This window comes from Anoplopoma fimbria, chromosome 8 (assembly GCF_027596085.1).
Source record: "Anoplopoma fimbria isolate UVic2021 breed Golden Eagle Sablefish chromosome 8, Afim_UVic_2022, whole genome shotgun sequence".
NCBI lineage: Eukaryota > Metazoa > Chordata > Actinopteri > Perciformes > Anoplopomatidae > Anoplopoma > Anoplopoma fimbria.
In genome coordinates, this window is record NC_072456.1 from 3004891 (window position 1) to 3029607 (window position 24717).

The 24717-nt window shown below is 40.2% G+C and overlaps 1 protein-coding gene across 1 annotated transcript; it reads left to right on the forward strand.

Annotated features, from left to right (window-relative positions):
• Positions 1–1985: 1985 nt before the first annotated feature.
• LOC129095004 (potassium voltage-gated channel subfamily B member 2-like) lies at positions 1986–23315 on the forward strand. Its single transcript, XM_054603342.1, has 2 exons — positions 1986–2561; positions 21291–23315. The coding sequence occupies exons 1-2, from the start codon at positions 1986–1988 to the stop codon at positions 23313–23315; spliced, it is 2601 nt and encodes an 866-aa protein (XP_054459317.1).
• The last annotated feature ends 1402 nt before the right edge of the window (positions 23316–24717 follow it).

The following is a 24717-nucleotide window of genomic DNA, read 5'->3' on the forward strand; positions in this document are numbered from 1 at the left end:
TTATGATATTTTCACAATGCATCATGATTACTGTTATAAGGCATTGTAATATAATATTTTTGTATATAAGTTACTCTACGGCTTATTGTTTGCTTCAAGTAAGTGAAAATTAATTCCACGTTATGTTTTGTTCTTGCATAGATGTTACACTGTTTTAACTCTATTAAAGCAAACAATGAGCACCTTACAAGTTAATAAAAATGCTTGATCATGTGATGTGATTATTGTTATAAAGCATTGTGAATGTGTATCAGTGCCTTCAACTGTAATTGTACAGTGCTATAAGCAGATTTTATATATACTATAGACATTGGAGATATGATACATTTATTGAAGGATATCTGAATAATATGACTCTGAAGTGGAATATGAACCCCTGGTATACATAGAACTGGGCCGTAAACATAGACTGCAGACAATGTGGTTACACTGGGGCCCAAAGAGAGAGCAGGCCCTCCAATGCTGTACTGAAGACAGTCTCTACAAATGAGTTATACTGCTGATGTGGACATGTGTCTGTGTTCCAAAGAGACCTGGCACTGTTAATGATCTATAGTGCCATTTGTTTTATATATATATATATATATATATATATATATCCTCTAAACGCAAACTTATCATGTTTTTGTCGGCTACAATGAATAATATGAATAGTGTGAAGAATACAATGATGATTGCTGGGTAATATGTTCATGTTGTCCAATGCCAAGTCTCTATTTGATCATGTGACTACATGATAAACGGTGGATAGTTTTGTTTGTGTTTGCGTGTGTTTGTGTGCTTTATAACTAGTAACTGGCGTGCACTGGGGCCCATTATAACTACCATGTCTTCTTCCTCCCTCTCTCTACACATTGTCTACTGTAGCGGCACAATAGGAACTGACATGATCAGGGCCTTAAAGGGACAGTTCATCCCAAAATCAAAATGTTATATGTTTCCTCTTTCCTTTGGCGCAATTTATCAATCTGGATGTTTTGCTGTGAGTTGTTTGGTTTTGGAGATATCATGACCTTGTTACCCAAGTTAATCCAAAGTCCTTGTGGTGAGTAAATAGTTCCTGAATGAAACAGCTCCCAACAAGGTCAGTGGATTAACTAGAGTGATCATTTTTGGGCCGCTTTGAGCATCATAAGCCAAATGCCACCTAGTTCCATTATATTGGAGAGAAGGCAGGCATCTATACGGCCGATATCTCCAACATTTGGCAACTCACACTAAAACATCAACAATGATAAGAAGCATGGAAGATAAGAAGAAAAATATGGATTTTTAATGTTGGGGTGGACTGTCCCTTTAAGGTGGACCATTCTTTATTGTTGATGCCTGTCCTGTAGATATGCCTTATGTCAGAATCAAGTACAAGATGTTGGTACTTTTTAGTTTTGTGGTTATATGATGCATATTCCTCATATAGAAGATGTATACCAGCACTTTGCATTGGACAGAAAGATTGTTGATCATTTATTGTAGGGTTGGTGGTATGACCCCTAGCTTCTCATGTTGAAGTGTCCTTGAGCAAGACATAGAACCAAGATATGCCCTTAAAAATAAAAATGTAAGATGCTTTCGTCAATATGAATGCAAAAGGAGATTTAGAAAGAAAGAAAGAAAGAAAGAAAAGAAACTTGTTCCTCAGGGACCCCAATGTAATCCAGCCACTTTTCTTTTTACTGCGATGGTATAAGTCATTACCTTCAAACATGTTTGGTACAGTTGCAGATCCTGTGATCGCTGTGGAGGAACGACCTCTGACTTGTGATGCCTTGTTTTTTTCAGCTATGGATCCAACCAGGAGTCTAGCGGTCTAAACACCAGCCAGCTACACTTGGTGGGCAACATTCCCCCGAACCGACCACCGCCGTCATCATCCCATAGAGCCACGCAAGCTCCAGACACTCACACTCACACACACACACACACTCATACACACACACACCACCACAACCTTCTTTGAGGTAGCCCACTCCCACGGCAGAGCAAACATGACAGACAGAGGGAACTTCAGCGCACCCAAAGTCAACTCCGGGGCTCCCGTGCTGCCCCCCGAGCCGATCGACATCATCCGAATCAAGGCCCGCTCCCGGCGGGTCAGGCTCAATGTTGGGGGACTCACGCACGAGGTCCTGTGGAGGACACTGGACCGGCTGCCCAGGACCCGCCTGGGACGGCTTAGGGACTGCAACACCCATGAGTCACTGCTGGAGATCTGCGACGACTACAGCCTGGCCGAGAACGAGTACTTCTTCGACCGGCACCCGGTGGCCTTCTCCTCCATCCTCAACTTCTACAGAACGGGGAAGCTGCACATGATGGAGGAGATGTGCGCCCTGTCATTCGGCCAGGAGCTGGACTACTGGGGGATCGACGAGATCTACCTGGAGTCCTGCTGCCAGGCGAGGTACCACCAGAAGAAGGAGCAGATGAACGAGGAGCTGAGGAGGGAGGCGGAGACGCTGAGGGAGAAGGACGGGGAGGAGGAGGAGCACGGCTGCTGTCCCGACAAGAGGCAGAAGCTCTGGGACCTGCTGGAGAAACCCGGCTCATCTGTGGCCGCCAAGGTAACGACAGCTGAACTGACACACACACACACACACACACACACACACACACACACACACACACACACACACACACACACACACACACACACACACTATAACAATGCAGCTTAAGGGAATTTACACTCCAGAATATGAGGTTGAAATATGTAGGTATTTACCATGAACATCATGCTGTATTGAAGAAGACTTGAAACTACAGATTGAGACCATAAACTCATGTTTACAATGTTTACTGAGGGAATAAATCAAGAGAGAAGTAGAGTCATTTTCTCATAGACTTCTATTCAACCAGAGGAGTCGCCCCCTGATGGACAGTAGAGAGAATGCAGGTTTAAGATAGCTCCGCATCGGCTCCACTCGGCAGAACCGGAGGTTGCGGCCTGGTATTTAGCAGACAGGTAGGGTCTAATGAGAAGATACTATTGGGAATCTAGGATCCGTGTTGATGTTTTTGAAGCTTTTTAAAGTATTTGTTTCCCTTTATTTTGATGGCAGGGTGGGGCTACCTTGGGTTTGACAGGTGAATAACATGGCATTGGCCGGTCTGGGAGTTGTCAGTGTTTTTAACCTAGAACTTTGACCCTTTCACAGTGTGTTTTTCACTTCAGGAAAGTTAACTGAAACATTTAGAAAAAATCATTCAGAATGCTGTTGTGCTTAGCTCCACCCGCTCACGTCACTTCCGGTTAAAAAAATTAGTTTGCCAAACTCAAGGCTTCAAAACCGTGGTCTACAAACCGATTTGTGACGTCATGGTGACTACGTCCATTTCTTATAAGCAGTATCAAAGACTGAGACGCCTGTTCAGGTCTGTTTCCTCCTGCCTCTGTGATTAGCAGCCTCATGCAGATCCAAGTAGAGGCATCAGAGGCCATTAGGGAGCCATGATGAACCATAATCCTCCTTCACCTGCAAAGTACAGAGACACCGAGGAGGAGGAGGAGGAGGAGGAGGAGGAGGAGGAGGGAGGAGGGAGGATTAGTGTTGCGTTATTATCCTGTGTTCTGGCTTCTTAGCACTGTAACAGACTGTACAGTGGTCCAAGGGTCAATGTAACTTTTTTTTTCACTTTCTTCGAGCTGCATTTAATGCAGATAGTTTGGGTTTTATTTGTCCATGGTATGAGATTTCTGCCTCCAACTCAATTGAGTGGAGATGATTGGAGTTTAGCTGGTTGGACTCACAAAATGAAATGCTACATGTACAGCAGAGCGTCCCTGTTACTCTGGACTATCCACAGAACCAGAGCCGGATCTACAGGCATTCTAGGGCTCATGGCTACACACACATAGTAAGCATTCAGAAATACTCATAATATTTGTAACACTATTCATAGCTATTTATTAGTGCGATATTATGTTTTGTGACACAGTATCAGTTTTAATTAAAAGTTTACATGCCTAAGACAAACTTTACGAACTTTATTTAATTTGCAAAGATATGCTCCCTCTCAGAGTAGTGCTGTGATGTTGGATGTTTGAATGCAAATCTGATTTAATTAAAAAAGTAAACTTTTACTCAGATGACATGCACATTGCAGTGTTTAAACAGTGACAGTTTTTCTAAAATTAGATTGAAGGAATCACAACATATCGCCTTGCTTTAAGTGTCACAATATCTCAGTACATTGAATGGTAACACCTGTATCATGATAAACATCCTATCGCCAGATTCTTGCCAATTCACAGCCTTAATCATAAAACCTTAAAAAGCATTTTATGATGAGTTATAAGGTCAAGTATCAACCTTTTTTTCAAGGATCATGCATTACAATTACCATAGTTGGCATGAATGGTAAACAGTTCAAGTATTTAATGAGATAAAAATGTACCTTATATTGAAACTGAATAGTTTGATGGACGGTGAAAAGGTTCCCACTCACACATTAGGCATTATGAAATGCCGGTTTAACTATGTTTCTGGACGTACTGTGGGTGTGTATGCTTCTTCATAATCCCAAATTCCATATCAACTCCTGCAGAGAAGAAGGCACAGTGTGTTTTTGTAAAATACAAATTAATGATTTTCTGCAACATCTATTTAGTCTAGTTTTTGGTCCGTATTTTGGGATTGTTTAAAGCCTTAAAGGCTCAGGTTTGGAGTCCACGTGGTCCAATAGTTTTTGTATCTGATGAAAAGTAATATGTAATATGTTTACTTTATACATGAGTTGATCTTGTGTGTGTTTGTGTACAACAAGCTGCACATTGTCAAATGATTTCTTCCTCTAAGCTTTGTGTGGTAGTACACACTGCAAGCTTAGAGGGAAAAAATGTGCTGGTTTTATTGTCTGCAGCAGAGCAGACCGACCGCAAATAGACTGATTCTAAAAACACAATCCAAGCAGAGCATTAGTCCAGTCCTAATTATGGGACAGTGGTGGACATTTGTAATAATTTTAATACACTGCTCATGGTGAATCTTTATCATTACAGGGAATACAATACATGTTATGGTGTTTGTTGGAATGCATTTGTATTTTCCAGTTTGAGGAGAAGAGAGGAGACAAACAGGGAAAGATGAGGAAAGGAGACAAAAGAAGGAGAGGAGAGGAGACAAGCAGAGAAAGAAGAGAGGAGAGAAAAGAAAGCGCTTAGGGAGAGCAGTGGAGACAAACAGGGAACAAATAAAGAGGCTAGGGGAGAGGAGATGAGACAAGAGAAGGAGAGCAAAGGAGAGGAGACAAAAGAAAGAGGTTATGGGTGAGGAGAGGAGATAAGAGAAGGAAAGGAAATGCGAGGAGAGAAGACAAGAGAAGGAGAGGAGAGACGGGGAAAGGAAAGGAAAGGAAAGGAAAGGAGATATAGTAGTAAGGTAATTAATTAACCCAGTGTCTCGGGGAATCCCAGTCCTATTGGAAGATTGTTGAAGATAACGTCCATAGTGTGAAACGATAGCATGAGGAGTTCTGTGCAGTAGATGTTTCTCTGAATGTGATAAGGACTTTGTTTCTTTTGTTATGTTTAGTGAGTGGGATAGAAAAACCTCATGTGATCAAAAAACTGTTAGGCAGCGTAAATTAACTGGAGCAAAGGGACACATACGCAAAAGTGAGCGGGGAGGGGGGGGTATTGTTACTGTAATTGAGTCCCTGTTTCCAGCTGACTGACGTGAGAGCAGTCCAGGCCAACTGCACCGTCAGCAGCACAAGGGGGGACCGCTCAGAGCTCTGGGTTTAATCAGCTAGATCCACACAGAACCTGATTATCTAACGCAGCCGCCAGAAGAAAAAAAAAAAGCTGGTATTGTACGTTTCTGCAAACAACGGGATACGTTTCAAATCAGCCTCACATCATGCTTGAAACGCACAATACCTCTCAGTTAGCATTGTGAAACGATTGGTTAGGTTAAGGCAACAAAACTACTTGGTTAAGTTTAGAACAAACATCATGGTTTGTGTTCAAATAATACCGTAACAACATCAAGTAACAACCTTAACTCAATTAACAATATAACATTACATAACAAGTATAAAGTCAGCGTTTGCTTTAATTTCACAGGGGACACGAACAGTGGCACTTTCAATAACGCAAGCTCCATACACTACGCTACTTGCTCTGACCAATGCACAAAAAAAAACCATCCACATTCAATTTATCCGTTGTATTCAGAAACGGGCATATCCAACATTTATAACTGGTCTTCATTAGATCTGGGATTTAATTGCGAGATCAACAACAAGCAAACCAAATATGGAATTTTGATATCGGTGCGACACAGCTGAGAGCTTACAGGCAAGGTACCTTTGTGGCTACATTTAGGTCATTTCAGTCAGAGAAGAAGGAATTCACCATTTATAGCAGATGCTTATACGGTTACATTTGACGGAAAAGGTCTGCTGTTTGAGGGACAAGGACTTTGCCGGGAAACAGATCCCCAATTTAATAAACATGAACATTAGGTTCTAGTTTAATCAATGATACTGAAATGTTGCACGGAGGCTGCGGTGGCGTTTTTTTAGACATTTACTACAGTGGAAGTTAACAAACCAAATGTCGTTTTATGCCTACAATGTCAATAAAGTGTCTTGGATCTTCTAAACTAAAATGAAATAGTTGATAGTTAAATTATATTACCAGAGACAGCTCCCATAGTTTGATGTTTTGTGATTCATATAAAAACCACAGTATCTGACATTATGGCCAACAGTAGCACCAAATATCTGTGACGTTGATAATGTGAGTTAACAGGTAGTTCATCACTCTATAAATACAGCGGCGCTGGCCTTCAGAGGGCCATGTGACTGCATCGGAACCGTGGTGTCAGCAGGAGGGAAGCTGCTTAGGCCACTCTGTACTGACACCAACCAGTGACACAGCTCAGCTCCCGACCAATAGGAGCACCTCTTCTTGGTGACATGGACAGCTCAGTGCTACGGCCGATTAGAACAGGAGCATTACCTGGCCATTTGGAAAACATGGGGCAGCCATCCACACGCACACACACACACACGCACATGCACCCACACACACACACACACACACACACACACACACACACACACACACACAGCAGGGTCCAGATGGACAACTACCCATGATAGTTTTGCGTTTTATTGGATAATATGAGTATTAAAGGTTCCAATAATAGAGATTATTTCCGTACACTTTACATAATCCCTGTAATCTTCTTATTTTTGGCTCTGATTCTTTCTTTTTTTTTGACATGTTCTCTTTGCAATATCTTTTGTGTTGAGGCTCACGTACACAAACAGGATTGTTTTAACTTCAGGTTCAAACATACTTAATGCTTTTGGCTGGACATGTTAGTAATGTCACAACTGGTCAAAGCTATATTATAGACTATAACATCATAATATTAAATTCAAACTCTGAGTGAGGTTTGGATGGAACCAGCAGTGAGTTATGGCAGCGTGTCTGCATTCACGGTCACCTGTTAATAGTTGATACACACACACACACACACACATCCCTGTACTTCTGTCTTTTGTGAGGACCCGCATCGACATAAAGCATTCCCTACCCCCTCACACTAAACATAACCACAACTAAATGCCATCCCTTACCTAAACCTAATTCTACACTGAAATGTATGACCAAGTCAAACACACCTTTGAAAAAGACTGGCCAAAATGTCCTCACTTTCCAAAATGTCCTCACTTCGTTGGCTAAAAAAAATGGATCGGTCCTCACTAAGTAGCAAATACAAGAACATACACCCACACAGTATGACTTAGGAGAATGGCTTAATCTCCTTTGGGGCTTTTACCAGGACTGCTGCTGCTACAAATAGACTAAGTGTTGGCAGGTTGGACGGATAGTCTGTCCTGTCCATTGCCTGACCTGCAGAAATTTACCAAAAAATGAAGTAAACAAGGTTATTAAATTTGGCAGTCCTAAAAAATGACATCCATGTGGGCTAAACTTGAGACCCTTATTATTATTTATACTGTTTACGGATTCATTTTGAATACTGATGAGAATGCCATATAAGTATGAGCTGGCAAGTTATCCGATCCCTCTCCAGCCAATCAGATTCCACTGTTCTCTGGTATAACCGTTAAATAAATCCACCAAAGATAAAAAAACTATTTTGGAATAAGGCTGAAAAAAGTTTTCAATTTTTAGTCACTTAGTCTACAACTAGTTTAACCTATTCATTTATTGACTCTAATTTAAATGCATTGTGCAAGAAGACTGTTACAATAAAGTTGGAAGACAATACAAAACATGGTGTTGAAAGACATAAGAGTCACAAAATAATCAGCCATAATGACACCGAACGAAAAGAGAAAAGAAAGACCGAATAAAGAAGTTCAACTTGACGGTATTTGAGGGAATAAAACATACAAACAAGATGGGTTACTGGGCCTAATGGTGTGTATATGAGAACGGTGGTGCATGTTAGTGGGGAATGGGTCTTATGATGGGGGAGTTGGGTGGGGTTAAGCTTGGGGGTGGGGGTGGGAGGGACGAGGAAGCTGCAGGAGGTGTTAGGGACTGGAAATCCACTGCGGATAATAAGAGGGAGTAAAGGAGGGAGGGGCTAAGGAGCCTAGTCTGAGATTTCTGGCTGGGCCCAAGTTTACCACTAGTTTAATGATCTTGATTCAATTTAACTAACAAAGGTGTTTCATCGTTAATGAATGGTGGAACTATCCAAATCAGAGACATAAACTGTGGGGGAATAATATTGTATAATATTGTATAATATTGTATACAGTACCAGTCAAAAGTTTGGACACACCTTATCATTCAATGGTTTTTCTTTATTTTTATTTTTATTTTTTTCTACATTGTAGATTAATAATAAAGACATCCAAACTATGAAGGAACACATATGGAATTATGTGGTAAACAAACAAATGCTCAACAAACCAGAATATGTTTTATATTTTAGATTCTTCAAAGTAGTTGAATGAGAAGGTGTGTCCAAACTTTTGACTGGTACTGTATGATCTTGTCCATCCAGTTTTATGCTTCTTTCCATTTATTTATTTATATGATGCAACCCATTTATAATCCCAATTAGTCAAATAACCGACCTATAAAATAAGGTATCGGGTCACTAAACTTCAAACTATGACGCTCTAGGTTTCCCTCTCATGTCAGTTTTGGAGGTTGGCCGATTTTAGATTTACTTTGCAACAAAAGTAGGTGGTTAGGTTTTCGGCAACAAAAGTACTTTTGCAGAGATCATCCGCATTATGGGGCCCTAGAGCAAGCCCACGAGCATTCTTTTAACCCCGCCTCACATGAAGGCCAGCACCAAAATAGGTCTGGATTCGACTACAAGTGCATTTTACAACTTTTAGGACCTAATGATTTAAATAAGGGCTATTTAAGTTGAATTTGACCTAAAATGAAAGATTATCCACTGACTTACAGACCTCCTTTCCCGAGGTAAATTTGGGAAAAGTCTTTTTGGGCTCAATTGCATCACGTGACGGACCTGAAAGTTGTAATTCCAGGGTCACCATTCACTGGTTCAAACGCATTGACAAAGCCTGCCTATCCGTCTAATCATGAACCATTCAACATTCCCCATGGAAAATAAATGAGAGGTGGAGAAAACTTCCTGGCTCACCATTTTGTGTGGCTGCACTTGTGAGATCGCTTACAGGTGTGTATAGAGTGTTTATGTGTCTCATTGTAATGTCAAACACTTAACACACCTTCAGCATACCTAGAGACTTTTAACTGCAACACATTTTTATACTGTCTTTAAATGTAATACATGTATTTGAAGTACAATATTGTGTATTCTACATTCTGATCCCAGTTTGCAACGACCAGCACAGTCACATATTCTAAACGTTTAACTTTGTCAGAGGCTTGCCAGCACTTTCAAAATCCGTTTTTCAATGAAGATTTCTTTTTTTTTTTTTCGAATACTTTTCAAAATCTTTTTTGAAAACAACCTGCCTTAATTTTATAGTTTCGGCCTTGGTTTCTCAAGATTATGATACCCACAAGCTTTATTACTGAAGACTGGGAAAAAGTGACTCTACTAAAAACAGCTTTACAACATAGTCCATCAGTAAGCCAGAGTGAGGAAGTGAACAAGTAGAACAATATTCACCCAAACCACTTATGTGTATGTTCAAATTAATGTGAATATAACAGTTATTACGGAGAACAGAGAATCTGTTAAAAACATCCATTAGATTTCAAAGGGCCACTTCCTGCCTCACCTTTGACTTCATACTATTATTTTTTGCCAGTATTTTTGTGTGCACAATAGGTGATTATTACCCGAGCATTTTCTTACATTTTCATCTGCCATAAGCAGTTTATGTAATGTAGTTAAATTAGGGGATTAGTGTGACTGTCTGACTTACTTGCCCTATTAAACTGTGAGGATGCTGCGATGAGATGAGGCAGTAAATCTGGCATCAGATTAAAGTGCCCCCCCCACACACACACACACACACTGCTCATTTTAGAAAGGCCACTGAAAGAAAATGTGTTCTTTGCATAGACTTTGAATAAGCTGTGGACATAGTAAAGTTGACGTCTCTCATTGGTTTGTGGACTGTGGTTTTGAAGCCGCGAGGTTGGCATTTTGGCCCGTTGCCATCTTGTCTTTTTGCAACCAGCAGTGACACAAGAGAGTGGAGTTAAGACATTTAAAAGCAACCCCAAAGGTTACAATTAACTTTCATGTACTGAAAACACACTGTGAAAGGTCTAAAGAAAACACTGACAACTCCCAGACCTGACAACGCTGTGGTAGCGACCTGTCAATCACAATAGTCCCGCCCTAAAGCATACTCTGCTTTATGGTCGACGACAAGCTGTGGAGTGAAAGAAAAAGAACCCTCACAGACACATGTTAGTAGTCAAAGTTGGAATTGAGCTCTCTCTCTCTCTCTTTGTTAATTTACTAATCAACAATCATTTCAACACTTTAAAGTTTAAAATTCATTGTGAAATCCTGAGTGAAATTCAGGACATCGTAAAAGTCAACAATGAGTCATTGCTTGTGTGTGTAAAGTGTCTCCTTCAGCATTTAGTAGGAAGCATGTTTTCAGCAGCAAGTAGCTACTCAGAGGTCTTTAGTCTCTTGGCCCTGTGCCGCAGTACAGTGATGTTTATGCACTAATGTACTGTGGCTTCCCAATATCGAATGCTTTCATTTAAATGAGAATGATGTATCACTCCAGCAGGAGAGAGGCTGATCCAAAGTGGTTTGCCGTATACAGTAGAGTTCATCCTGTTGACTGTAAATCTTTTGTTGGCAAATGTCTCCATGTCAGACTGCTCTGTGGGTATGAGTGTACCACAGCTAACAAGCTGCCGGGCTGTCCTGTCTTTGTTCACTTTATTCGTCTTCAGTACCGGATACATTTTACATTACATTACATTACAGTCATTTAGCAGACGCTTTTATCCAAAGCGACTTACAATCAGTAGTATATTACATATCATTCACCCATTCACACACTGATGACAGGCTACCATCAAGGTGCCACCATCAGACTCTAACTAACATTCATCATCCAGTCCACACCGATGGCGAGCCTTCGGGAGCAACTTGGGGTTAAGTGTCTTACCCAAGGACACATCGACTGCCGAAGCCGGGTATCGAACCACCGATCCTCTGAATGGAGAACTACCTTGCTCTCCACTACGCCACAGCCGCGGATAGACATCAGTGATATTTCCTGCAGCTGATTAATGTCCAACCAATACTGGGCGACCGTGCAAAGGCATAATAATGGATCAAAGTATGTTTGTTTGTTTTTATTTGGAGGAGAGTACTGTGGCACATGAGGTAGAGCGCTTGTCCCGTAACCACAAGGTTGGTGGTTCAAACCCCTCTACCGGCAACATGCCGAGGTGTCCTTGAGCGAGACACCTAACCCCAAGTTGCTCCCCGGGCGCTTCATTGCAGCCCACTGCTCCTCCGGGATGGGTTAAATGCAGAGAAATAATTTCCCCATTGTGGGACTAATAAAGGATTGATTATTATTATTATTATTATTATTATTACTTCCTGCTATCTACATGTTCCTTCTAACTGACCTTTTGTCAAAACGAGACAACATTTTTCTATTGATGTCAGTTTTTGAGCCACGACAAAGGCCTGTAACAGACTAGAGCAGGTACTAAATTTACCAGAAATAAAAAGTTTGAAATTATGAAGTCATGACTATATGGGGAGAAAAAAAACCCATCCTTTGTCAAGGAACCACATCAACTTCATCACACCACAGGCGCCGCCGCTTTCCGAATATTATGCCTTGTGACTTTTTTGATGAGGTGTGAATAAAAGTTGCAGTCACCATGGAAATGAACAGAAACAACAGCTGTAATAGCCAGAAGCCACATCAGGTTCAGCTCCTGATTTCAATCACATTTCTCTACCAAAGCAACCTTTTTTTTTAAGGGACAGTTCGGGTGTTTTGAAGTGTGGTTGTAAGAGGTACTTCTCTATTGTCAGTGTATTACTACAGAAAGTAGTACCAGCACAGGAGCAAAGAAACGTTCTGCTATAAAATAATCAATATCAGTTTAAGTGTGCGTTATATTAAGGGTATTTGGACCGGTTTACCTTCAGACAGATCTTTCTGGTAGCTAAAAAAATCTAAATCAGTTTAAGTGTATACTATTTTTTCTGACTTGGAACTGAAGCTGTTATCTATGCTCTCTTCAAAGCCACAAATTCCTTTGACAAAAATAGTAATTTCACCTCTCAGAACAAGGTAGTTGCTTGTGTACCGCTGCCTAATTCCATCTGTTTGTTTGTGTTATTGTTATATAATCCAAATTTAGCAATTAAAACACCAAAATCACACAATAACACAAACAAATTAACCAGGCAGCAGTAGACCAGCAACTCCTATGTACTGAGAGATTAAATTACTGTTTTTGTCAATAGAGTCTTGTTGCATTAAAGAGAGCATAGATAATGGCTTTAGTTCCCCATCAGGAGGATGGCAAGGTCAAGAGGTGAACATTTTTCAGAAATAGTATGCATTAAACTGATATAAATTATTTTTAGGTGTCTAAAACACGCCCACAGCAGTACACTGATTTGCTCCTGTGCTGGTACTACTGCTGTAATATTCTGACTATGTAGAAGTACCTCATACAACCACACTTCAAAGCATCTGATCTGTCTCTTTAAGTGTTTCCTACTGTTCATTGTGTGACTCATTAACAGCCAACATTTATATTTCAGTTTGGTTTAAAATACACCACTGTATTTGTGCAGCATTTAAATGTGTCCATGGCTTTATTTTAGACCAGTGAACTCCATTTTTTTCACCTTTCTATTATAGTTGAAAAATATGCCTATAATATTGTAATAATTAGTTTTTGTTAATTTCACTAACATAATAATATGTTTTTTGAGGATTGTTTTAAAGCATTTCTTGTCAACATATATTTTTGTCAAAGTAAAACATATTGATTTCTGCTCTGTGGAAAATGTTTGATTTGTCTTTGGAATCAAAGCGATCACGAAAACTATCTCTGTGACGCACAAACAAATAATAATTTAAAGACCTTTAACCAACAGAACCACAGTGGAGCAGGTTCCATTGTGTGGTGTGGTGGCAGTGCTCACCCTGCCTGGGTGGCTAATAACATACCATTTATGGCTAATTACAGCCAAGTGTGTCACATGGACCAGCCAGAAGCTTCTCTTTGGAGTAATTACTATAATTCTGTCTTTATTCTGCTCTGTCTCTGTCTAAGACTGAATACCATGGCAGCAATCACATCCTAATGCTACACAGAATTAGTCTTCTTCAACAACAACTCTGGTCTCAACATTTTCCAAAAGTCTCCATTTCTCTCCGTAGCAATAAACCCACATTTCCTGTCCATAATTTACTTCCTGGGTTTGAAGACAAGTCACCACAGAGATCAGCTGAGAGGTTATCTGAAAATAATGTATTTAAGGACATGTACCCACAGAGGGTATTAAAACAGACATGTCCCACTCTTTTGTCATTTTCTGGTAACATTTTCAAAATGTTAATATATGTTTGTTCACCTTCGGAAGCGAAATGGTTTCATTTGAGAAAAAAAATGATATTTGACCTGTTTTTTCTGAATTAATAATATTATCTTCAAATTTTGAGAAAAGTTTCATGCGAAAAAACTCTGCTCTGTTTTTTTTTTTAAATCACGAAATACCACAAAGTCCGGCAAGACACTGTGATTTACTTGAGAGCTTGATTAAACGGAAGCAAACATGTCCTGACTGTTTAGTTTAATCCACCACTGAATGACGTCAGTGCAACTGAGACTCAATTGACTGTCTCATGAGTCACAACGTAGGTGGCCTGAATGCATTTCAGGCGGATCATGTTTGTCATGAGGAAGTGTGCCATATCGGTTCAGCTGATCCTGGAGAAACACTCCAATGTCCAGCAGGTCAGACGCGGCTTTAAGTCTGAACAACTGTAAAGTCCTGAGGTGCCTGTGAAAAATCGATGAACTGATAACAATACCATCTATATTACTTTAAGACATTACTTACAGTATCTCCCAATGTCTCAAACCCAAACCAAAATAAAACACGCGGGACATGTTTATGTCCATGATATCAAGCTGTCAAGAAATCGAGCTCTTCGGATTTCGAGTTCTGTTAGTTCAGAAAAAAAGAGCAGTATTTTATTTCCATGAAGACTTTTCACAGAATTCTGAGAAAATAATTGGTGAAAGCAGTCGCTGTATAGATGAACTGTTTTGCAGAAACAGCCGCAGTCCAACAGTTCCTGTCCCTGTTGTTCCAGAAATATCTCCACGTATTGATCAGGACTTGTGTTTCTCTGCCCAGTCACTCACTTCATACACACTTTCATCCCATCTTGTGTTTTCTCTCCTTGTCAATTTCTCTGATTTCGCCTCTTCCTTGATCTTCTCTCTCCTTCTCTCGACCCCCCCTACCCGTCTTCTTTGATTCAAAGCAGTCTATGGTTCAGAGGTAAAACTGTGTGTCAACATCTCACAGTTGATATTCATTGTCCCCTTGTTGACCTCTACTGAGCACAGTCATGCTCCCAGGACGATTAACCAATATTTCCATTTTTAATACGCTGTGACCTTGGACAATCACGGCTATGATAGAGATGGATAGATATGTTAGGAAGACTATAACTTTTTTTGCAATTAGCAAAGGTAAATATATGATATCTGGGCATAAACATAAAAGACTGCATTTTGAGTCCCGGTACTTCCTGGTCCTTGGGAAAAAATGATATAAACCTGATGGTTTTCTTTAGTTCAGAAAATCCTCAGGATTCATCATCTGGGAACCTTGCATATATAGAGAGGTCACAGGGTCATCAAAGACGTCCACAGTAAATTTTGAAGCAGTGAGTGGAAGGGATACAGCTCCATTAGCATTGACTTTCCTTAGCTATTATCTCTATTTGAAGAACTGTTTTACGACACCTTAGTGCCTTTCCGCTGAGTTGAGTTCATTTCTTCGTTGGTGACTCACTGTGATGCGAACTCAATTGCTATTGAGCGGTAGAATCTTAAATGTGGAGCCTCCATTAATTCTTCCTGCGCTGCACAGCTCCTAAAGCAGCTTGTGTGTTCCTGGTACTGCTTTAAATCTGCCCCCGTGGGTGCCAAGGTCGCAGCATTTGGCAGCCATTAAGCCATTAAGACGCTGCAGGGTGGACACACACTTTGATACACCTGCCCTCCACTTCCGTTTGTCCTGTCTCTCCTTGGCTTCCTATCTGTCTTCTCTCTCGTTTCTCACTTTGTTTCCGTCTGTTTCTTTTTTCTTGCTGGCGTTGCATTTTTGTCCAAAAAGTGTGTGTGTGTGTGTGTGGGGGGGTTATCTTAAACAAAGGACAAAGTCACGCAGTGTGAATGAGGATTATGAAGCAGCAGAAATACTGTACACTGTGTAATGCTGTAATGCGCTGTGTCCTTTGACATGTCTCTGATAGGCCAGACACTCCATCATCCGGAAAAAGGCAGAGACAATCCTTCTATCACATGATTTCACATGAAATCTCTCTTGAGTCTTAGGGACAGATGTCAAAGCAGAATAAAAAGATATAAAGATTAGTGAACTTAATAAATGTTTTCCTTTTGTCCACTGATCATTTCCTGCACATTGGTCCCACATGGTGCACAATCCATAAAGAACTTGACTACTCCTGTAGTGTTTGAGTGGCACATTAGCCGAATATCTTTAAATTAAACAAAGGCATATTTATTAAAGAAACAAAGTACTGGTTGTAATGTATTCTAATTAATCAAAGTTATATAAGGAAATTAAAAAACAGTAAAACACGTAAATAAATAAATATATGAAAAACCAAAATATACACAATTTCAGCTTATTCCGTTGTTAAATTATTAATACTGGAATTGCTTCTGGATCCCATTTGATTTCATTTTTAATATAACAGAACTCTCTTGAGATTAAATTGATCACGGAATGAAAATGAAATGTTAAAGAAAGGTGTAGTAAGAAATTAATATGGAGGTGGAGGATGATGGTAGCGGGAAAGCCAAAGGGAGAGGGGACATCAGGGGCATATATTTCTTCAAATTAATTAAATTTGAAATTCCATTTTAAATGTTATAATATTTCCTTTCATATTGATATGTTATAACATATTAATTATTACAATGTATCATCTAAAGACAGGATAAAAAGTTCAATAAATAATCAAGGTACTGAGATATGAACTTAAAAGTGACATCACTAAATAACAGAGCAGTGATGTCATATTATTTCACTTTGTGACAAAGTTTGTTGTTGTTAGAGGTATAGTATGATATGATAATATATATGTTCTGACTTGAAATTGCAGTTATTCTATCCACTCTAAACTCGGCCAGTACAAAGTACAATAAGGGTGCCATATGCAGTTGCATACACAGCATGGAAAACGTGAATGTTGACTCAAACAGATATAAATAGTCTCTACATAGATACGTTGACTGTGGATGTTTCAGAACAAATTAATTTCATGAATATGTTTCATATCAGCCTCGTATCACAATTGAAGAAACAATGTAATTTGGTTTGACAAACATCATGGTTTGTGATGAAATAATTCGCTACGTTGCGTAACGTAACGACGGAACGTAACAACGGAACGTAACAACGGAACGTAACAACGTAACATAACAACGTAGCTTATTAACGGAACTTTACAACGGAACTTTAGTTTTAGTTTCACACAGGATACAACCAGTGGTCTCCTGGGTGAAAGTCCTGTGTTTGTTTGAGTAATCCACTACATCTCCCATTCACGCTGTGTGGAATTCATCACTCGTCACTTGCTCTGCCCGTATGAAAAAACGTCAAACAAAAGAAAATGTCCACGTTTTCGGAAAAGCACAATGCAACAGGACTGTACTTATTACATCTTTGTGGTTGTCTTATACCTCCAAACATATCATCTTCTCTGGAATTGTATTTGAGGTTGAAGCTCATTTTATTGCTTATACTTGTTTTCTCTAGATCAGACTATATTTGTAAGCACTCAAACTGACTTTCTGAGCATATCATGGAGTGCATCTTTAAATTTCTAATACAATCACTCTCAGTTGTAATCAACTCACCAGGTTTTCATAATGACTCACCAGCACACACTCAGCAGGAGGCGCCCCAGTTTCTTTTTATTTAGAACCAGCATATCTTAGTGATTCCTGTCAGTCATTATCATTCTCTTTTTACATTTACATTTATTTTTGCTATTTTATTTTAGTATAAAGCTTTTCTTGGGGATGTCTACCTATTGCTTGATTCTTCCTGTTGGGGGAGGAAAGAATGAGTAAACACTTCTAACCTCTCTCTATCCGTTCTATAGATAGCAACACAATCCTATTACAATTATCCTGAAATGTCCTAGCAAGGGCTGTAGAGAGAAGACGCACATGCTTCAGCTACCTTGCTCAGTGAGGACATTCAAGTTTAGCTTTTTTAAACAGGACCCCGCCCCCCCAGTCCATTTTCTAGGTGAGCCACCCTGTGAGTAGGACTATTGGGTCTTCAAATCAGCAAAATCAGGAACAAATAGGACCTGGGGCCAAAAACTATCTCAAAGGTTCAGTAATCTCCCGTAAATTAAAGTTGGTAACTTTTATACAAATAACTTTTTGTCATGTTTGATCAAATAAACAATATATCCTGACAAAAGTACATGAGACAGATAATCTGTGAAAAAAGTCATGGTTCTCCTTTTAGAGCTCAAAATGGCATTTACAAGATTCCACCACGCCCGAAGAAAGACAACCAATCAGCGGCTATAAATATGTATGAAAACTCCCTCTGTTCTCATGGTACTCAGCAAGTTGTAAAATATTACTGCTTGAGTGACTGCTGGCCCATGGTGACCAAGTCTTTCTTGGGCATTGCGGGGGGGAAATGGACCAATCAGGAAAAGAGGCTGTTCCATCAGTTGACAGACAAGAGACAGACAGAGAAGGGAATACTGACCTCACAGAAAACAATAGTTCAACAAAATCTCGTTCAAAATGATCACCATTGGTAGATTGTATTTTAAAGAGATATACCAGGGATTTAGTGTTGTTCTTTCATTAATTCAGGGGACTCACAAGAGACGGATTAAAAAAAGAAATGATGCAACAGAGGCCAAAAAAGCAAGATTTTATTAAATTCCCTAAATGCTGAGTCCTACACTTCCATTAGACCCTCCTTGCCTGGTAGCAGTCTGGTGACATCTTTCAAACGTCACACCTTCAGTTTGTTAAGAAGGCTTGTACATGTGTAGCCTCCAAGACCAAGTTGAAATAATCCTGATGCCATAACCATGACATCATCAGGGGTATTTTCTTTCTTGACAAAGCTCTGCTAGAGACACAGAAACATTATACGACCATTTTCACTGGTTGAGGAGTACTTACTATAACTATAAAACTGGGCCATATTCGCAAAGGATTATGCATCACTAAGAGTCCTCCTACATGTCATATAAACCTGTATTTATGTATTAATTGCAGTCGGTGATTAATTAATGTGCACTTAATGATCTGTCAAATAAAGAGGGGCATTATTTGGTTTGATCAATTCTGTCAGTGCTATTACCTCCTTTTTTCCTGTGTCTAACTATCACAGAGTTGTGCAGACTGTCATCTCCTGTCTAATTGCCTTATCAAATGGTCATCATCAAAATATGGGAGTCCCCTGGACTGGTTCCAACTTTTTTTAGGATTAGAAGTTTTTGTGAATTACTCAAAGAGCAAAAACCTAGGACTGATACAGCTCTTATTTTTAGGAGTTTGTCCCGATTTAGGTTGCTTTGGGAATTCACCCCCTGTTCTTTACAGAATTTACGCATCCAGATTAAGATAACAAGAGACAAAAAGGCCCCAATTGTGACTTTGTTTGTTTTGTTGATTTCTCATAAAGCACTTTGCATTAAACACTTTCTCTTAAGAACATGTGGTAGAGCAAGAACAGCTTCAACACATGAAAATAGATTTAATGCGAATATTGCAAATGGAGTGTAAGGTTTGCAGCCAAAGTGTTCTTCATTAGACTGTTGCCAATAGTAGAAGACGGTTAGGAGGCGACTGGCACTATGCTTAACACGACACAGCTTTCACAGCTAAATCATCTTAGGAGCACTGGATGAAAAGTGACCTTTGCTGACCTTTCCTGTAGTGCCACCCTCAGGACAAACGTAATTGCCACACTGTTGGGTCTCTAATTAGAGCTAAATCCTCTGTATGTTGTTGATTGAGCTTTACATATCTACAGCTACTAGGGATTTTGTCTGATTTATGTACATGACTTTGTAATGTCAATCCTTAAAAAACTGTCTTGTGGTGATCAGTGTGACACAAAAGCAGGCATGAGAAGCATCTCATATTAATTAAAACAAAGGACAGTAAATAAAAAACGCTACAAAAATTGGAACCCTATCTTCTTCAAAATGTATATGGCTAATATGATGCACTTGATGGTCACTTGTATAACTGTCTTTGAGTTTTAGTTATGATGTAACAAACTCAAACAACCACATCCCAAAGCATGCACTAAGGCCCCCTGTGAACTTGAATTAAAAAAAAAGGTTGTTGAAATGAAAATGTTTATAATTGTAAATAACTAAGGATTGTATATTTTTTAAGGTGTTTGTCATTGTGTTATTGTTCAAATATATATTAGTCTCTGGAGATAAGACAAATATATACTTTGCACTGCACTCTAATGTAGCAAAAGTTTCACAAAAAGACTAGAGCTATGCTAGCAGTGCTGTTAGCAGTGTTGCTAGAGTGGGTGGTTTTCCACCAAAGTGGAGTGCTTTCTATTTAATTGGCCAGGCAAAGTTTTATGTTGGCTTGGGATGATTTAGGCCACTTTTTTTTATCATTTGTGCATTATTCCTCATTGAAACTGTAGGCTTTGTTTCAGTGAATCATCCCCTGCTCTTCTCCAATTAGGCTAGTATCGTTGAGATTGACAGGGCACTAAATTCAGCAAACCCTACTTATGCTGTGAGCGACTGATGTGTAAATTACATTTACCTGTAATACAACAAGGCTGAAATGTTTTCCTTTTCAAATTATTACAAACCAACTATTTCATAAAACCCTTGTAAAAGCCTACATCTGGTTTTAGAAAGACTAAGTCTAAACTATTTGTTGTAGATCATTTTTTATTATACTAGTTGCACATTTTGGTTCTCCTAATTATAAAGATAAAATAGAAGAGGCACATTGTAGGACTCTTTATTTTTGGTGGATTTGAGGCTCTGATTGGGGTATGTTGTGTATGTAGGTGTCACTCAGATTTTATATTAGTTTTGGAGCATTTTTGTCATAAAGTGTCAATAAAGTGTAGGGAAAATTGAGATTTATATTTCAATATGTTGAAAAATAAGTTGAAAAGATATGGGATCACCAAAGTAATTTAATTTCATGGTGTGGGGAAAAGGAACATCTATACAAGATTAGACAGCAAACCATTTAATAATGATGATATTTTCCTTTTAACCAAAACTATTGAAAAGTCGGAATCCCAAAAGGCATTAGGAGTTATCCTCTGGGGGACATGACAAACCATTCAACAGGTGTGGATATATTTCAATCCAAAGCAGTCATGGACAGATCGTCCGGCATTGCCATCCATAGAGTTATGCAATTAGGGTAGCCAAAAACAATCATAGAACTAGCTTGTTGCATGCCATGCTGGCAAACAGATATGTCTATTGATTACATACTCTGCATAGTTTTATTTGTCTTTGTACAGATAAAGAGACATGTACTGTATGATAGAGTAACCCACAATCTTGTCTTTGTCTTGCAGGTCTTGGCTATGATATCCATCCTGTTCATCATCATTTCCACCATCTCGTTGTCCCTAAACACCCTGCCGGAGCTCCAGGTGGTAGATGAATTTGGCCAGTTCAATGACAACCCCAGCCTAGCCCATGTGGAAGCTGTCTGCATTGCCTGGTTCACCATGGAGTACATACTGCGCCTGCTCTCAGCACCCAACAAGTGGGATTTCATCAAAGCACCACTGAACATCATTGATTTGCTGGCTATCCTGCCTTACTATGTGACCCTCTGCCTAACTGAGTCGAACAAGAATGTGATGCAGTTCCAGAATGTGCGCCGTGTGGTCCAGATCTTCCGAATTATGAGAATCCTGAGAATCCTGAAGCTGGCCAGGCACTCAACAGGACTCCAGTCTTTGGGCTTCACTTTGCGAAGGAGCTACAACGAGTTGGGTTTACTGATCCTCTTCTTAGCCATGGGCATTATGATCTTCTCTAGCTTGGTGTTCTTTGCTGAGAAGGACGAGGACGCAACCAAATTTACCAGTATCCCTGCCTCCTTCTGGTGGGCTACCATTACTATGACCACTGTCGGTTATGGAGACATCTACCCACAAACCCTGCTGGGCAAGATTGTAGGAGGACTCTGCTGCATAGCAGGTGTGTTGGTTATTGCCCTTCCCATCCCAATCATTGTCAACAACTTCTCTGAATTCTACCGGGAGCAGAAGAGGCAGGAGAAGGCCATCAAGAGGAGGGAAGCTCTTGAAAGAGCAAAACGGAGTGGAAGCATTATTTCCATTAACCTAAAGGATGCATTTGCACGCAGTATGGAACTTACAGATGTGTTGGTGGAAAAGAAAGAGGACGGTAAGTGTCCTGTGGACAATAACCTGTCACCCAGCCGCTGGAGCTATCACAAACACTACTCCAATACAGAAGTGGCTAGCCCAAGCAAGTCCCAGCATTCTCATTACCTAGAAGTTGCTCAGCTAGGCTCCCCTGAACGAGTCAAGCCTTTGTCTAATAAAACAACCCCTCAAAACCTCAACGCAAAACAGCTGGAAGATGCTTACAATAAGACAGCTTCCATCCAGGAGCAGCAGGAGAAAGATTTAGAGGAGCGGATGGAGATGAAAGCATTGACTTCCACTCAGGCACAACAAACTTCAACTGAAGTCGGCACTACCAGGAAATTCTCCAATGTGGATGATGATTTTGCAGTGGAAAGAGGTGAAAGAAGCTCTCTGCTCCCCAGTGTTGAAGGAGGTGAAACTGGTGCTAGATACCAGCGCATCCCCCCTCCCTTGGATCTAAGTAAGATCAGCACCATGGAGGTGGACAGGGGCAGTGACAGCCTCCAGCCAATGGCCATTATTAAAGAGGGTTTGTATGAGTTTATGTCCAGTCCAAGAGGAAGTGCGACTGGAGATGTGGATTTGATGCAACAGAAAGTGGAAAGCTTCGGGGAGACCAACGACAGCATCTGCAGCTCCTTGCAAGATAATAGTAGCCCTAAGAAGACAAGAACCCTCAAGGTTGACTTCATTGGATCCCAAGATGATGTCCTTATGGCAGTGCTGACACCTGTAGCAACCCCAGCCTCCACTGGCTCAGCCAAGCTTGCTCAACTACTTTCCGAAGACATCTTGCCCAGGTTTTCTTCCTCTCCTAGCTCAGTAACCCAGGAAGCTAAGTCCCCACTGGCAATCCTGCAATCTCCGTTTCTGGCCCAGCAATCTGTCAGTCCAAATAACTCCCAGGGGGGAGGTGAGGGCTCAGCAGCCAGGAGCTTAGAAGGTGAAGGGCAGCTCACGGGCTTAAGCCACCAGGGGAAGAATCACATGGAAAGGTCTGCTGTCGGCTCAGGTAGCAGTGCTAGCCCACTGGCCTCTAAAGCCAGTCCACTCAACTGCACCCAGGAGCTAGAAACTATGGAAGAAGGGGAAGAAGGAGAAGGAAGGGAAGTTGCAGAACAGAGTGGGGAGAAACAAGAAAACCACATTGTTCTGGACAGAAGCGCGTCACCAACTTGTGAAACAAGCATGTGAGCCAGAGAAGAGTTCACAGACAGAGATGCTAAATGGATGAGTTGAGGAAAAGGTTGACGGGATGGATGACGGCAACTACCCAGAATAAACCGCAACAACTATTGCCTCGTGTAGGCACTGCACCTGTTGACAACGACAATGTGGAAACACACCGAAACAGATGTTGTAGTTTTTCTTGGGTGATGATCACTTGTCACATCCCACAAGGTTTTTGGGTTCTTATCTATTTTTTGACAAGCACTGCCGTCCAGAAACAGACATCTCTGTAGTGTTGTCATTATTATCACATTGAGGGAAGTCAGAAGCACATGCCCACTGTCTGGGTACTATGTGAAAGACACTATTTCATCTCAGTGATAATTGACTAATTATTTGTAGACCAGACTGATATGCTGCAGTGCAAAACAGTGACAACTGATAAATATTGTAGGGCTCAGATATGAGCATAATCGAAGCCTTGTGTGAATGAGGATGTTGAAGAATATCCTGAGAGTTTTTGTGTACAGCTCGACAGTTTCCAATTGCTTGCTATTTAGGCATATTTAAAATGATGGACTCATAACACCAAGGAAAGGCAGAGGTTGGAAGGAAGTAATATTTTTACAATTGTCTTAGCAAAATGTATCTTTGAAAAAATGATTGTTGAGTGTTTGTAATGATATCCAGGTCAAACACAGCACTCTTATCACTTCATCGGACACAAATAGCATTGTATAGTCCGGGAGGACTTATGCATCTGCTGTATACTAAACACTGATATGTGTCTCAGTGCTTCAACAATGTATGTTCCGTTTAAGTATGTTTCAGAATTTTCCTTGTCATTATTTTCTCTCCTTTTTCTACAATACCTGAAACAGGATCTTAAAGGTGATAAGGGAATAGAATAGGGATGGAAAGGCTATCATATTCACTGCTAGACCACTGTTTGCACACAACTCTAGAATTAAAAAGAAAACTTTAAAAAAAATGAAGAGCTTAGGAAACTATACACTCATAAGCAGACGGGTGAATTGATCTGAAATAAAGACAGAAAGGAAAGCGTGCAAGGACTGTGGACAAGTTCAAGTCCCAACTCAGGGGCCTCACCTTCAGTTTCATGCAGTTCTACACTGAATGTTTCATAACAGGACTATGTGGCTTGACCCATTCTAAAGGAACCTCCAAACGTGGCTGGGAAGTGTGACCTTCTTTGCCCATCATTTATTGAAATATTGACTGGCCACTTGTTTAATGATGTGTTAAAGCAGCCCTTCTGAATTCAGGAGGTTGATGAAGAGCACCCAAACACACAATCGGTTTTAGTCTCTGTGAGACTGCATTCTTATTAAAAGATAATTCAGGTTTACTACAACTTGGGTCTTTTTGACCTTATTTTCTATCGGTAATAATAAAGCACTATACT

What these genes read in the sequence shown, in the direction of transcription:
- LOC129095004 (XM_054603342.1), top strand. Translation starts at nt 1,986, where the DNA reads ATGACAGACAGAGGGAACTTCAGCGCACCCAAAGTCAACTCCGGGGCT. An exon ending in GCTCATCTGTGGCCGCCAAG is followed by an intron (nt 2,562 to 21,290) that starts GTAACGACAGCT and finishes TTTGTCTTGCAG; the next exon opens with GTCTTGGCTATGATATCCAT.